General features: G+C 40.1%; 1 protein-coding gene across 3 annotated transcripts in view; it reads left to right on the forward strand.

Moving 5' to 3' along the window:
* Positions 1-15,126, forward strand: part of BBX (BBX high mobility group box domain containing) — a 130,996-nt gene that overhangs the window by 20,584 nt on the left and 95,286 nt on the right. Inside the window, exon 2 of one of the 3 annotated variants that reach the window (XM_077342149.1) lies at positions 15,069-15,120. The exons of the other annotated variants lie outside the window; for them this stretch is intronic. Coding sequence (XP_077198264.1) covers positions 15,118-15,120 — 3 coding nt within the window. The 5' untranslated portion in view covers positions 15,069-15,117. The remainder of the gene's footprint in view (positions 1-15,068; positions 15,121-15,126) is intronic. 3 annotated transcript variants of the gene reach the window in all.

Raw genomic sequence — 15,126 nt, forward strand, 5'->3', positions numbered from 1 at the left:
TCTATATTATCAGCTCCATATCAACCTGTATTTCAGAGCATAGCTAAACATTTTATATAGGTTAGATATTATTTAAATGTCTCTTGTAAGCCACGAGCAGAATTTAGGTAATGACTATTGAGGAATCTTCTGCTTTGCTTTTCCTGAAGACATCCTGCTGGTCTGCTTAGACTTGTTACATCCTGATGTCACCACACATACAGCCTAATCACAATTGCCACATTTTAATTGCTTTAAAGATCCCTACTATTTCTTTTATGTTAGAAACAAATCTGAATACAAAGCTATATTAGTAGGGAGAAACAGGTGCTTGTAAAGATTAATAAAGACACAGAACCTGATAACTTTGTGGTATAAAATACTGTTAACACTCTTATGAAAGAGGCATGTTCGCCAACTGAATTCCCTTCTGGTTCAAGAACCTGAACACACTTGGATGTTTCTCTGCTAAAGTAACTGATTTTAATATCTTCCTGGAAGAAACATTGAGTTGGATCATATAGCATTACTGAGAGTGCAAGCCATTTTTTATCGGCCTAAAAATCATGTTGCAATGCTAAATGGGTCCCTTGTACCATAATAAGAGTCCTGGTGCTAGATGAAGCCTCGTTTGTTAGCAGAACAGACTCACACAATCTACCCATTGATAACTCCTGCTGACCTTCTATAATTGCTACACCTCATCTTTGCATCCTGACTGGAATGACCCAGGCATGCTCCGTCGCATAAGATCTTGGAAGCTAAGCAGGTTCAGTCCTTGCTAGTATTTGGATGGAATCTCTCTAAGGAATAATAGGGTTGTGAAGTAGAGCCAGATAATAGCAGACTTCCGCTGAACATTTCTTGCCTTGACTTGATGGCCTTCTAATTGTACAGGGATTCCATCACATTGTTATTTATTTATTTGCATTATTTATTGTTCACCTTTCTCACATTGCCTTAAGGGAGAATGTACCTAAAGTCAGTACAATCAACAAAATTGGAACATTCAATAAAACTATTAATTAGGATTTTAGAAGCCTAGAACCACTGGAAAGAACTGAAATATAGCTTAGGAAAGAACTGAAATATAGCTTAGGTGTTAAAGCATTATTTTTTATTTCATTCAATAGGACTTGGGGTGGATAACAGCATAAATTCTTACCACAGTTCCTCTTTATATTTCCAAAACAGCCATCTGGCTGGTCCTGTCCAGGTCAGCAGCCAGTTGTCTGGGTGCTGTTCGGGACAGGAAATTGTGGTCCAGCCACCACTTCTGCTGCTCCAGCGGGCCAATCCAGATGTGCCCAGCAAAGCTGCATGCGTTTGTATTGGGCTGGCCTGTGGAGTGCCCACTTCCACGAACTGAGCATTACCTGCACGCACCACCTCACCGCCAGACGCTTCCTAGGCATCAAGGAGGGCGCTCCTGTGGCTCGCAGCCTTCCTCCAGCCTGCACTAGCCAACCAGCAGCCAGCCCAGCCCAAACACTGCATGACCCGTCGGCCCATGCAGCCCTTCTGCCTCTAACAACCCGCTGCACCCACTCCCTCGACCTGGGCTGCCAGCAAGCCGCCAGCAAGCCCCTCACCAAACACGCTTGGCCACATGCCACTGCCCCTCCAGGAGCGTCCGGCCACCAATGCCGCCCCATCCGCCACACAATCGAACGCCTACCGCGGTCGCATCTTACCCCACCACCTCTGTGCCTGTCTCACTGCTGCGATGCCCCGAGCGCTGCCAGGCCTTCAGGTATGCTCCCACACACACACTTTCTCGCGCAGACTGCTAGTGCCCATTGCATTCCTGGATGCAATGGGCTTTTCTCCTAGTATAATATAAAATAGAAATAAAAATACAAATATAAAACAATTTAATACTCTGGCATGATGATCCAAGAACAGTTAGCCCCAGTAAACTATCTCAATGGAATGCCTGGAGGAATAATTCCATTTTACAGGTCCTGAGAAATATGACACAGATTATATAATAGGATGCTATTACAGAAAGCTATATAGAGCAGTATAGACCAAAGTCCCTATCATTTATGCAGGTAAGTTTAAGTATTTTACACAGTGCAATCCTATTACCTGCACAGAAAGGCCAAATGGTTTCAGTTTTGCATAGTCTGCAGAAGATTAGGAGAATGGGAGCTTTCCTGACCTCCATAGACAGGTCATTCCACAATGTGGGAGCTATAACAGAGAAAGCACATGTACAGGTAGATGCTGATTTTGCCTATTTGCAGGTTGGTACCTGCAGAACCCCCTGATGACATGTCTGAAATTGTCATAATTTTTTAATGGTGTACCTGAAAATGAAGATAGTTTTTTCTTGCATTTGCTTTATACTTGGCAATGTCATTGCATGACTTTTGATGTGCTTAAAGGCTATAATGTATCATTTCAATCCTAGACATAAATTTTATAATGAAGAGAGCAGTTAGGGGCGTTTTTGGGTGTGTTTTTTGTAGTTTGTAATAATTGGCTTGAATGTCACTGAAATAGAATTTGGAAATGAGTTGAATAAAATGTTGCCAATAGTTTTGGAGGGTGTTGAAATCCTAATGTTAGTGGGGGTCAATCCACCACAAGCAGGACTCTGGGAAGGCAGCACCAGAATGTTCAGCATTAGTAGTCGTAGTATCAGAAGTGATCTCTTCCAGGCTTGATTGGCTTTGTGTGTTTGTTTGCTTCCTTTCTCTGAAAAAAAACATAAAGTAGTGTGTTCATCCTGGTTTGAAGGCAAGAGAACAAACCACAGTTTGTTTTGACATCCAAATTAAGAACAACAATAAACAAGGAAAATAAAGTCTTCACTTTTACAGCTGCAAGAGAGGAAAGAGGACCTCACAGTTTGTTCATGATGACAGAATGTATTAGGGGGGTGTGATATTGTATATTGGAAGATATAGTTTTGTTATCTTTAAGGTATTTTGGAAGATGTGTTTTTTTCACCTTTTTGGGATGAACTGAGCTTGCAAAAATCTCTTCTCCTGAACAGCTGATAAGGAGTCCTGTCTTTTTTTTTACATCTGGTCATACTGAAGGGAGGAAGTCAAAAGTAGGCATACACCGGCTTTTAAAAAGGAGCAGCAGCTGAAGAAGGACACATTTGGAAAGCCTGTGTATTTCTCCAAATACAGAATGTCCTTGGGAGTCAGCATAAGGTAGTGGTTAAAGAGTGGAAGACACTAATCTGAAGGACTGAGTTTGATTCCCCACAGCTCCAGCCAGCTGGGTGACCTTGGACTAGTCACAGTTGTTTTAGAACTGCAATTCTCTTATAGCTCCCTCAAATCTACCTATCTCACAGGGTGTCTGTTGTGGGCAGAGAAAGGAAAAGGCATTTGTAAGCCACCTTGAGACTCCTTTGGGTAGTGATAAGCAAGATATTAAAAAACAGCTCTTATCTCTCTTAAAAGCCATTATTGTTTTCATTTGAATTCTTATTACCATTCAGTCAGGTGCAGGCTTTAACACTTAACCAATGTAAACACTAAATTGAACTACCGTATATACTCACATATAAGCCAAGTTTTCCAGCTCAGTTTTTAGCACTTAAAAGACCTCGGCTTATACATGGGTAATTGATTAACAGCCTGGCCTCAGCCAGCCAATCGCAGCATTCCATTTGCTACTTGAGCTCTTTGCAGGTGAGCCAGTTAACCTTTGCCTTCTGCAAAGTTCTTAAAAACTAAGCTCTTTGCAAGTGAGTTAATTGTTCCCAGCTAACCATTGCATTCTGCAAATATCTTGAAAGCTGAGCTTACTCTGGCAGCTTGTAGGACATCAATGGTTTGACTGAGGGATTCTGATATATTTCCCCCCTTCTTTTCCTAATCACTTCTTCCAAACTATTATTTTGGTTTCTGTGGGTGGGGTGGGTTTTGGGGGTGCTTTGGGATTTAGAGTTTCTTCAATGTTTCTTTCTTCTTTTATCTGAGGGATAGCATTGTTTGCATTTTCTTCTTGGGGTTGTGTTTCTTTTAAAAGTTGATTTTTACAATTCTTTCCTTCAGTTTTCAGTTTTACAGTTCTTTATTTCAGTGTTTAGTTCTGGGGCACACTGTAGCCCCCAGTTTGGTAGCTGCTGTACTTGTTGTAGTAGGTTGCCAACTTTGGGTACTATTGTTCTGCTCTGGTTTGCTGGCCTGGGGGGAACTGCGTGGTTCTCCTGCCAGAGCTGTTCTCACAGAGAAGTTCTGTCAGTGCTCTCTCAGGGTGTCTGGCATCAAGAGAGGAAAGGAAGGCAATTGTAAGCTGCTTTAAGACTCCTTTGGTTAGTGAAAAGAGGGGTACAAAACCCAGCAGGTATTCATCCTCTTGACTTTTCTGTATTTGTTGCGGGGGAGGCTGGATGGGAAAGCCTGTGATGATTGAGCATGGATCAAGCACTTAGGCCACCCTGTAAATTTACCAGTAGCCTGCTGCATTTCCCACCCTCGGCTTATATGCAAGTCAATAAGTTTGCCCAGATTTTGTGGTAAAATTAAGTGCCTCAGCTTATATGCGGGTTGGCTTATATGCGAGTATATACGGTAAATCTTACAGTCAAATTGCATATATTGGGAAATTGGGAAATACATACCAACAAGACCTTCTTGCCACCTTACATGCTGGAAAGATGGAGAAACTCCCCTACCTATGATTGGTTGGTTCAGTTGTAAAACTTAACTATAGTTAAATTAAATAAACTATAATTTAGATTCAGGTGGGTAGCATGTTAGTCTGAAACAGCAGAACAAAGTAGTACTTTAAGATAAACAAAATTTTATTCAAGGAATAAGGTTTCATATGCAAACACACTTCTGCAGATACAGGCTGATTCTACATGGGCAGAAAAGGCCAAGAGGGTGGTCATATGGAAGTGGGGCAAATCCCTACATGATGCAGCCTCTGGACACGCCCTTTCCCAGGCCTGCCATGGATCAGGCCCTCAATTGCCCTGGGATAATGGAACATGGGAGACTCCTTAGCAGCTGTGGGGCCAACAGGGCCTGTCCTGCAGAAGGCCCGAGTGGACAGGGAAGAGCTGGGCCTGGATGGCCCAGCTCCTACCTGCCTTATGGTAGCCTGGGGGAGCAATGAATGCCCCCAGTCGGCTTTGCAGTGCTTTGCTGCACTGCAGGGAAGACCAGGGCATTCATTTTTATTTAAGGTGGAAGTACATGGAACATAGTCCCAACCTCCTGTAAAATAATCCCCCTCATGGCTCCCCCCACATGGTAGAACTATTCCTCTGCTGCTTTGTTTTCTGGGGGGAAATATTTCATCGGGACACCTGTGTCCCACATGAGGACACATTTTGGCACCAGAATGGATCCAGTGCTGAAATGTGTCCCCCATGGGGTCACAGTAAACTGCGGAGCTTTGTGCTCCATAGTGCACTGGCAGCGGCCCAGCAAAACCACCACCATGCAGAATAGGCCTCAGTGAAATAGAATTTTCTCAACCATACCACTTCAAGGGAGAGAGGGGGTGGAGTGGGGGTTAGTTGTCAGGAAGAGCTAGTTAGTCAAGATACGTGGGTGAATATAGCTGAGATTGGATTAAGGTAGTTGGTAAGATCAATGAATGGCAGTAAACTGTGGTTTGTTACTCATGGAAGCCTTTCTTAATGAGGGTTTAGAACTATTTTAGTAAAGCAATTCATACTTGATATAAGTTTAGGCAAAGCTAGCCAGGTAGTTCAGATTGACTTGCTGTTCTTTTTCTGAATGAGTTAACTCTAGGATTCAGGAATCCTTAGAAATTATATATCCTTAGGGTTTCACAATGATTTAAAGTCTGATTTGTAACTTACAGTATCTACTTCTTATTTTCCAGAAAAATGTAACACTAAATATCAAACTTTTTTGTGCCTGTGTTCATATTATTTGCAACTTCTGTGCTCCTTACAAATAACAAATTTCTTCAAAAGTGGGGATAGGTAGCTAAAGTTCGTTAAAAAAAACAAAAAGTTTCCATGATTCTTGATTCGCAAGAATAAATGCTTGATGAGGCCAAAGTTTTTATATTGGTAATACCTTCTTTGATATGCCAAAACTGATTTGTGTGTCCCTACTCCGTTAACCCTGTTGGGTTCATAGCAGGATGTGAAAGTGAATTCTAATTTTTTTTAATGTTGTACATGAAAATGAAAATAGTATTTTCCTGAATTTGCTTTAAATTTGGCCATGTCATTCAGAATTCCCCTAGTTCATCCCATAAATTAGTGCTGTTTACTTTTAACGATCTAGAGTAGCGATCCCCAACCTGTGGGCTGCGGACCACATGTCCGTCGACTAATTGGAGGTGGGCCGCAAAGGATGCCTTCTCCACCCCCCCCGGCCCTTTACTTCATCCCCCCGGCCCTTTACAACACACTTTGGGTGTCATTGTCTCCCATCACTCCCAGATGGGACTATCTCGTTGCAGAGAAACAAGCTCAGGGTTCCCATTGATTTGTCATTGTCATGAGTTAAAATTTCCATGAAAATAAAATGTTCCTTATGTTCATTGTTGTGGCGTGCATGTATCTTATTTTGAAGGGATGTTTAAATATTACCATAGCAATCAGAGAGCGTTAGGGCAGTGGTTGGGAGTAGAGGAGTAAACTACGCTAACCCCCCGGGCCTCAGTAAAATTGTCAAGCATTGAGTGGTCCCCAGTGATAAAAAGGTTGGGGACCACTGATCTAGAGTACTGAAATATGAGATTGCTACCTTTCTTCTCCAAAAACAAGAGATCTGCTTCAGATCCACTGAAATGAGTGCTTTCTGGTATGAGTCACAGTCACTGTGAATTTTCTGCAATGCTTAGCTTTCAGTTAACCAGGGAATGGAATAGAGAGCAATACATAATTTTGATTTTGTGTTTGCTGTAAAGACACCTAAATTATATTGTGAGTTATTTACTCAGAACGGTAAATAAATTTAAAGATTTAAAAAATATGGGTTTAGAACTATTGTAGAATAGTTCTATTCATTAGAACTAGTCTATACATTAATTAAAATTTCATATCCTCCAAACATTGGTGTACTTTAGCTTTAATTGATAACATTTGAAATTAAGACAGTGAGGGGGGAGGCAGAGACTGTGCTTCCCTCCCCTCCCACTGTCCCTCCCGGGCTTGCTGCTTTGTTCCTGCTTCTGTTCTTCAGGCAAGTATACTTGTCTCCCACCCCCACCCTCCTTTCTGGCAGCTTTTTAAAAATACTAGCATATAAGCTGAGGGGGACGTTTTCAGCTTTAAAAAAGGGCTGAAAAACTCGGCTTATATGCGAGTATACATGCGAGTATACAGTAAGCAAATAATACTTACTTTGAGAAAAGAGTAAGGGAAACAGTATGGGGACAAGGTATTAGGAACCAGCCCAAACTCATTTTTCATTCTTCAGGGTTTTTAAAAATTGTAATGACAATATGTTCTCACTGTTGCTGCTACAGAACCCACTAGTAAGCACATCACAATTCCTTGTAATCTTATTCAAGCTATAATATGACAAAAGTGTTGTATTATATGAATAAATGTTGGTGTAGCCTTGGCTGTCACCATAATAAAAACTCCATAGTAAGATCATTGCTGAAAAATATTAGGTGCCATGATAAATTTTCTAGGTGTCATGGTACGTGGAGCCTGGAAGCCTGGAATTTTTGAAACCCTGAATTAAATTCTTTCTTCTCCAATTGTAAGCCATGACTTTTTCGGGTAGTAAAAAATTCTTCCTTCTGAGTCATTATTTTGATCAAATTTAGAAACCCTCTCGGCCGGTTTAAAGCAACAGTGAAAATACTAAGACATCTGATCATGGAAGGTGAATCTAACAAATAGTTTCTAGCAAAAGCTGTTATGTCTAATTAGCTTAGTAGTAATAGAAAATAAAGTAATACTTCCTTGCTTAAAATATATTTTGACATGAACTGCTTTCAGAACATTAAAAAAATGTGCTGGTTGATGGCTGTTGTATTTCTTCGGTTTGTTTAGTCTGCTGAAGTATGTTCAAGGAGAATTCTTATTTATGCAAGTATCTAATGAGTAAATTGTCAGAGAGGGTGACATGAGTGTTTTAGCCAGGTTGATATCCTGTCTAGAACAGCAGCTGGTATGGAACGCTTCAAAGACAGAAATCATAGCAATTAGGAAATGACTCATGATATGTTGTTCACCCCAAGCTTCTAGCAACCAGAAATTTGGGGATGTCTTCAGAATGAGTATAGAGTCCCTTTAGGTATGACTGCTAGCTGGCCATGTATTCCAGGAATTTGTTTAATCCCTTTTGGATTTTGGTTGTGCTCTTAGTCATGACTCTATCCAAGAACAATGATTCTCCAAGTTAATTTTATGTGTTGTTTACAATACAAAGGTTTTGTTTATACATATTGCCCAAGTAAAGTAATCTCACGTTTTATTATTGTATTTATATTTGCATTATGAGAAGCAAATATATGGACTTGTTCATGCAGACCAGCTATATGAGAGAGAAACAATGAATATTATTTTACACTGGAGGTAGATTAGCCTAGCAGAAAAGACTTGCACTCAAAGGAATGAAACCTGAATCAAGAGGTATTCATCCAAATCACCCATGATGGATCCACTAGCGGCCCCTACCAAAAGCCAGGAGGGGAGGCTACTGTTGAGTTTTCATTACCCCAAAGTGGATTATGAAGATGCATTGTCTCAACCCTCGCTTGGAGGCATACTCTACACCTTCCCCCCTTTGCCCCTTATATGTAGGTTGCTCAACAAGATCAAGAGAGAAGACAGGAAGTGTTATTATGCCTCCCTTCAGTCCAAGATGTCCCTGGGTCTTGGATCTGGTGCAGCCACACCACTATAGAGCCTTTCATCCAGACCAGACCTTCTGCATCAAGGGCTCATCCTGCATTTGGACCCAGCTTGGCTGCAGCTGATAGCTTGAAAACTGACATCATGGTTTTCCTCTATGATGGTTGGAAACAAGGTTTCAAAGCCAACATATTAAAGAGGCAGATCACTGCCTTCAATACCATCTTAGGCGCTAGGTGATCGACAACTCAAGAACCTATCCACTAACAACCACAGAATGAGAGTTAGACAACTGGGCCCCCATGGAACACAAAACCAGTAACTGAACTGTTAAAATCAATTGAGCTAAGATTCCTGTCATGGAAGGTAGCCTTCCTGTGATAATGTCCACCAGAAGGGTGTTGGAAATGGCAATATTATCTTCCAGAAAGAAATTGCGCATTTTTCAGTAGGAATAAGTGATACTGAGAATGGACCCATTCTTTGTACCCAAAGTTAACTCAGCATTTCATCTAAATCAGTCACTTATTTTACCATCCTTCTTTCCCAAACTGAAGCATCCAAAACAGAAAGCTTGATACAAGTTTGATGTCTGCAGGGCTCTGCAGATTAAGCCAGCGGTTCTCAACCTTCCTAATGCTGCGACCCTTTAATAGAGTTCCTCATGTTGTAGTGACCCCAACTATAAAATTATGCAAATGTTCTTTCACAGAAATTAAACCAAAACTGACCAATGGTGTGAAGATCCGTTGTTCATGACTATATATAAATTGTTTTTTTTCTAGGGTTTCTCAATTTAGTTCTGCCTATTGTCCCGCCGAGCTGTGCTGCCACCTGGAGCACCTGGTGGGAGACTGCGCTGTGCTGGAGTTACAGTTACAGAACTGGTTGTTTTTCTTTGTTTACTTAATTTTTTGGAAAGAGAAGAGGAGTGAAAAGTTTTCCACTTGCCTAGCAACTTGCTGACCTTTTTACATATAATTTAAATCCACTGTAACTTTTTAAAGTCAATTTTTAAAGCATATACTTTAATGGGGGGAAGTATGCGTACAATGTAGAGCTTCTTCGTAGGCTCTGTTTTACAGCAGCTTTATGTAGCTCCACGTGACCTTATATCCGAAGGTCTGCTTCCAGGCTGTAATTAAAGGTTCAAGAACCTTGTATCAGGATGAGTATTTTTAAATGTATGGCTATAAGTAAAATCTGAGATGTTATGGTTCTGGAGGATATTCTAAAGTGTGTCTGTGAATGCTATAGATATAGAGAAGCGGACATTACAAACCTAAGTGTGGAGTTTGTTGTCTGCCATGAGATTTCGGTCCTCTCCTGTTTGACTGCTTAAGTATTCCAACTGCACGTATTGTCCAGTCTCTGTACCTTTTGCTATTTCCTTCTTACTGCATGTGACTTTAGCCTCTGCTTAAAAATTCCAAGCAGAGTAAATTACTGGATGTCAATGTATTTAATTGTTTTACCATACACAGTGCTGAGCATAATGTTTGGGCTGTCTTGGTGTTCACAAACCCTGTCCTCATCAATATGGAACTCTAGTGAGCACTCTCTGTATTTTGTTTATTCCTGTAGGTTGGAGGAGCAAACTTCCTCCTTTCCAATACATAGGTTGACTTCTTTCTTGAGAATATCTACTGGCTACATTTTAGGGAAAAAAAACATCTACTGTTGCTTCATTAGTTTCTACATTCTGTTTGCCCATAAGTATGCTAAATATTTGAAAAGTAGGTGGAGCTTTGCGAAATGCAAACCTACTAATTTCCTCTGTCTTGTTTTCTCATGCTTTAAAATACTACTTCCCTCTTATTCAAGTGAGTTTTACCTTTTATGTGGCATTTTAAGCAATGTTGTCGATTAAGGCCGTTTCTTCATGGCAGTTTTCCCCTGGGTGGCACACAGCATGTCTTTGCTTTATTTGGAAGCTTCCACAGAATGCCATGCTCTTTCCAAGCTCAGCTTGTGGGATTCTGGGGCATTTCCCTTTTAAACCAGAAGAAAGAAAAACTTCTTTATTCTGGCTTACCAGTGTGCCAGTCTCATGCAGAGCCTTAGTGTGAGAAATTTGCTGCAGCCAATCCAGAGGAGTGCCACCTTAGTGCCACCTTCAAAATGGCATCTCGTTCCCCTTTAACTCTTTAATAGGGCTTTCAAAAAACATCATTCAGCTGTGAACCTCCACTCAACTCCCCCCCCCCCCCCAGGCTGTGGAGGAAGGCTTTCGCTAGACTGTCATCAAATGAGCACTTCTGTACCAACATGGTCAACAGGATGGAGTGAGGAGTGCTGTGAACTGTGAGCCATGTGGGAATAGATTGTGCAAATGTCTCAGTCCTAGTCACTTTTGCTTGCATAGTGGGAGCAACTTTTCCCATCCCTATGTGAAAATAGCCAGAATTTGACAAGTATTCAGAATTCTGCTAAAATTCAGAACGGGGAACACTGCTGTTTACTTTAAACAACTGTTTATTTATAAAATAAAGATACATATCAGTGCAATGCTTTTGAAACAATGTTTTAAGTATATTTGAAACTTTAGGTGGTTGTTTTTGACAGTCTCTCTTATGTAATAGCCTTACATTTCCCCTCTTTTAAAAACACAATGTAGGCCTTGTGAAATTTCTGTTAGCTGGTAAGTGTATGTTGAATTGGATCCTATGGTGCTTGTGCGAACTGGAGAAAAAACCCACATTTTCACAAATTTCTAGTTTGAGATGTAGTTTCCTGCACAACAGCGCCTGGTGTTTCTGAAGTCCATTGTGATGGCTTCTGTGCAATCCCACATGGAGACCCTTGCTGTCATGGGACAGTCATGGGAGAACAAACAAGCAAAGGAAGACCTTTCTAGAACCTACGGGTGCTCAACCCTACCCTCATTGTATTCTCTTCTTGGCCAAATGGTCATGTGATGGGAATGGGATGAGCACTCTTGCTCAGTTCTGCTGCCATGAAAAGAACAGGTGCTGTTCCTTTGTCTGTTGATTTCCATTCTTTTTATTATGAGTACATTGTTCTTCATGGAATCATTTTAAAAGTGTGAGCATTATGGAGATAAGATAGCCCAGAATTATAACCATAAATTTTGTCTGCTTTGTCTGGGGACACAATACCACCTCATGTCCAGCCTGCTGTCACCTCACCCTAAGGGAAGAGAGGGTGGAGCTACCAAATTAATAACTGCCCTAAGGGAGTAGGCTTTGGGTGCCTAAGAATCCGGCATGGAAAAATGGGCTCAAAATGAGAAAAGACTGTAGGCTGCTTTCATAGTATCCACACTGACTCTACTGACCTTGGTTCTGACTGTCATGCCAGTGTTCATTTGTTAAGTGTTGGAACTGCCTTTGATGAAGTCAAAGAACAAGGCTAAGCATTGAGATGATCAGTTGTCTCCCCCCCCCCACACACACACTGAGGGATAGGGGATTCTGTATTAATTGGGAAAATTCCCACCCAAGGTCACCCAGCTGGCTGCATGTGGAGGACTGGGGAATGAAACCTCATTCTCCAGATTAGAGTCTGCCACTCTTAACCATTGCACCAAGCTGGCTCCTGGGGGTCATTTATTAAAACGAGCTCTATGAATATGCAGTCCTTTGATTTGGACTAGCTACAGCACCAAGGATATTCATGGTGTTTTAGTTGTAGTGTCCTACCTCAAATTAAAAATTGTATCATGTATGCCTAACTAGATGACTTGCTCTTCATTTATAACTCTAGAGAGAGCCTTCTACATTATTTATCCTTAGCAATTTCCCTTCTGCAGAACCTAGATTTCTGTATTAATTGGGAAAATTCCTGACTTTCCCCATCTCAAACAATGTTCATTGGAGAAAATCTGGATTCTACTCAGGGTGCTGTTTTTTTGCCCATCGAGAAGATTCCATCTCTTTTGATCCTCAATTTTTCCAACAATAATCTGCAAAAACTTTTCAAAGACAGTTAGGCTATTTGGCTTTGACATCAGCTGTGGCTCTATTTGCCAGGCTACAGATGAGAACCTTCCCCAATTGGTTTCTCTGTTGTTTATCTCAAAACCACACTCTCAGTGGAAAAAATTCTCTGTCCCTAGAGAAATTATTAGGATTCTGCTTTGGTTGTCTACCCCCACTAAATTTGTTAATGTGAATTTCATTTGGCATATGGCCTTGCGATACCCATGTTTTTATATATGAGGATTTTTTTTGGGGGGGAGGCATTATTGTGACTAACAGATTAAATTTGCCAACATAAATTAAGTTCTGATATTGCCCATAAAAGTCTAACGTGAGAATAGGGGAGCATGGTAATGGACAATACCTTGGCAAAATTTAATATAAACAAACAGGATGGCACAGGTTTCATTCACCTTGTTGCTTGTTGTTTCACTTCATTCATTATTGTTAATCTAAGTTATCTATATTGTTTCTGTTCTGTTTTATGTGAACTGCCCTGAGCCTTTGGGGAGAGCGGTATACAAATATATAATAAATAAATAAGGGAGGCCACCCAAATCTGGCAGTAGACAATAGAACACAACAAGCACATTGAAAGTGCATTATCCTATAAGTGTGGAATGGACCCTGTTCTCATAAATGGTGTTCCATTCAGCATCGCTTGGATCTAACCTCATGGCCTTATCATTTGACCAATTTGGATTCATGCTGCTCAGTTCTGTGAAGCCTTAGTGGCCTGAAAATAATTTTAAATCATCAGTTATAAAAGTTTTTGATTATCCAAATGAATGAAAATATGCATATGATGCAGTTAGAAGGATTTATTTAGTCTAAATAAATTATCAATCATCTTTAAGTGATATCTTTATACAAGATGCTGTTGCATCCACATCTTGTTGATCAGGCTTTCTCAACCAGAGTTTTGTGAAACCCTGGGGTTTCTTGACAGCCCTGGACTTGTTTCCTAAATGGATAGGAATTAATTAAATTTTATATAGTTTTAAAAATTGTTATATATATTTATTGGATGATATGACCATATATTGTGATGTTGACCTGCACCCCCCTCCAAAATGACCAGTGTTGGACCTATAGGGGGGTGGGAAGGAGAGGGGCCTGAAGTAGACATGTACATAGCTTCCCAACCATATTCTGCATGATCACACCACTTCTGGGGTTTCTTGAAACCTGAAGAATGTTTCAGAGTTAATCAATGGTAAAAAAGTTGAGAAAGGCTGTTATAGATAATGTTGTTACTTACGTTATTTGGTCTCACATATATATATATATCTCAGCACTTGTTGAAAACAAATGCTTTTATAGTTTTGTACTGCATCAGTATGCCATATAGTACTATTTTATATGTTAGCTATAAATAATGTGTTTTATAGGTTTTGGTTTGATAATGAAGTAGTTGATGCATATATTTTAATTTTTCACCTTTTTTTGTTTTGTTTTGAGGTGGGGGAATAGGACAACTTCAAAAATGCCAGAATTTTATATTGCTACCCCCTGTTACAGGGCATAGAGCAACCCAGTTCTAAGGTTAGGGACGAAGGAACCATGTAGTAGGCAAAGTGGGACTTCGCAAGGAAATGGGAAATTAATAACACTCATGGTCTTATTCTCTAGTGAAACCTTTAAGACTTAACAAGATTTAATTCTGGACATAAGCTTTTGTGTGTATGCACAGTTCTTCGTACACACAAAACTTTATACCCATAATTGAACTTCGTTGGTCTTAAAGGGGCCACTGGACTTGATCTCTTGTCCCACATCACAATGGCTACCTACCTGAATCAGTCTCCGTCTCCAGCAATGGAAGTACTTTTATATCTGTGTAACTGCCATGTTGCTGGAAGAGTGACACCTTTGTTTTATATTCATTTATTTTTTTCAGTCGTGATAATGCTTGCCTTTACTTAAGTACTTGAAATGAACAAACCCTTGATTTGTGTACATTTTACTATAGCTTCATTTAATTTTTAAAATTGGTTTGAAGAATTTTATTAAAGATTATTGCCATTGTTAAAAATAACTAGCACTATTATCCTGTTCAGTCCTACACTAAGTTCAGTCCTACTCAGGAATAAGTCTTACTTTTTTCAGGTGGGGTTGCTCTCAGGTAATAGTACATAGGATGAACCAATAACCTATATTCCTGTAGTTTGTTTATTTATTAGATGTTGTGACCATAGGTCTTAACATCATGATAAAAAAGCAAAACAAACTAAATAACCTCTGTTCAGAAATAAATGTAAAGCATATGTTTGAATCAGTAGCAGAATTAGAAATTGTTATCTTTCTTAAAAAATAGATTTCCACGGAAGACCATACATATCTTTGACTTTAAAATATATTTTTGTAAATTTTAGGAGACGAAATTAAGGATGGGTAGACAGGCTCTGCGAATCTGATGAGGTGATGGTAAGT

Source organism: Paroedura picta, chromosome 6 (genome assembly GCF_049243985.1).
Source record: "Paroedura picta isolate Pp20150507F chromosome 6, Ppicta_v3.0, whole genome shotgun sequence".
Classification (NCBI taxonomy): domain Eukaryota; kingdom Metazoa; phylum Chordata; class Lepidosauria; order Squamata; family Gekkonidae; genus Paroedura; species Paroedura picta.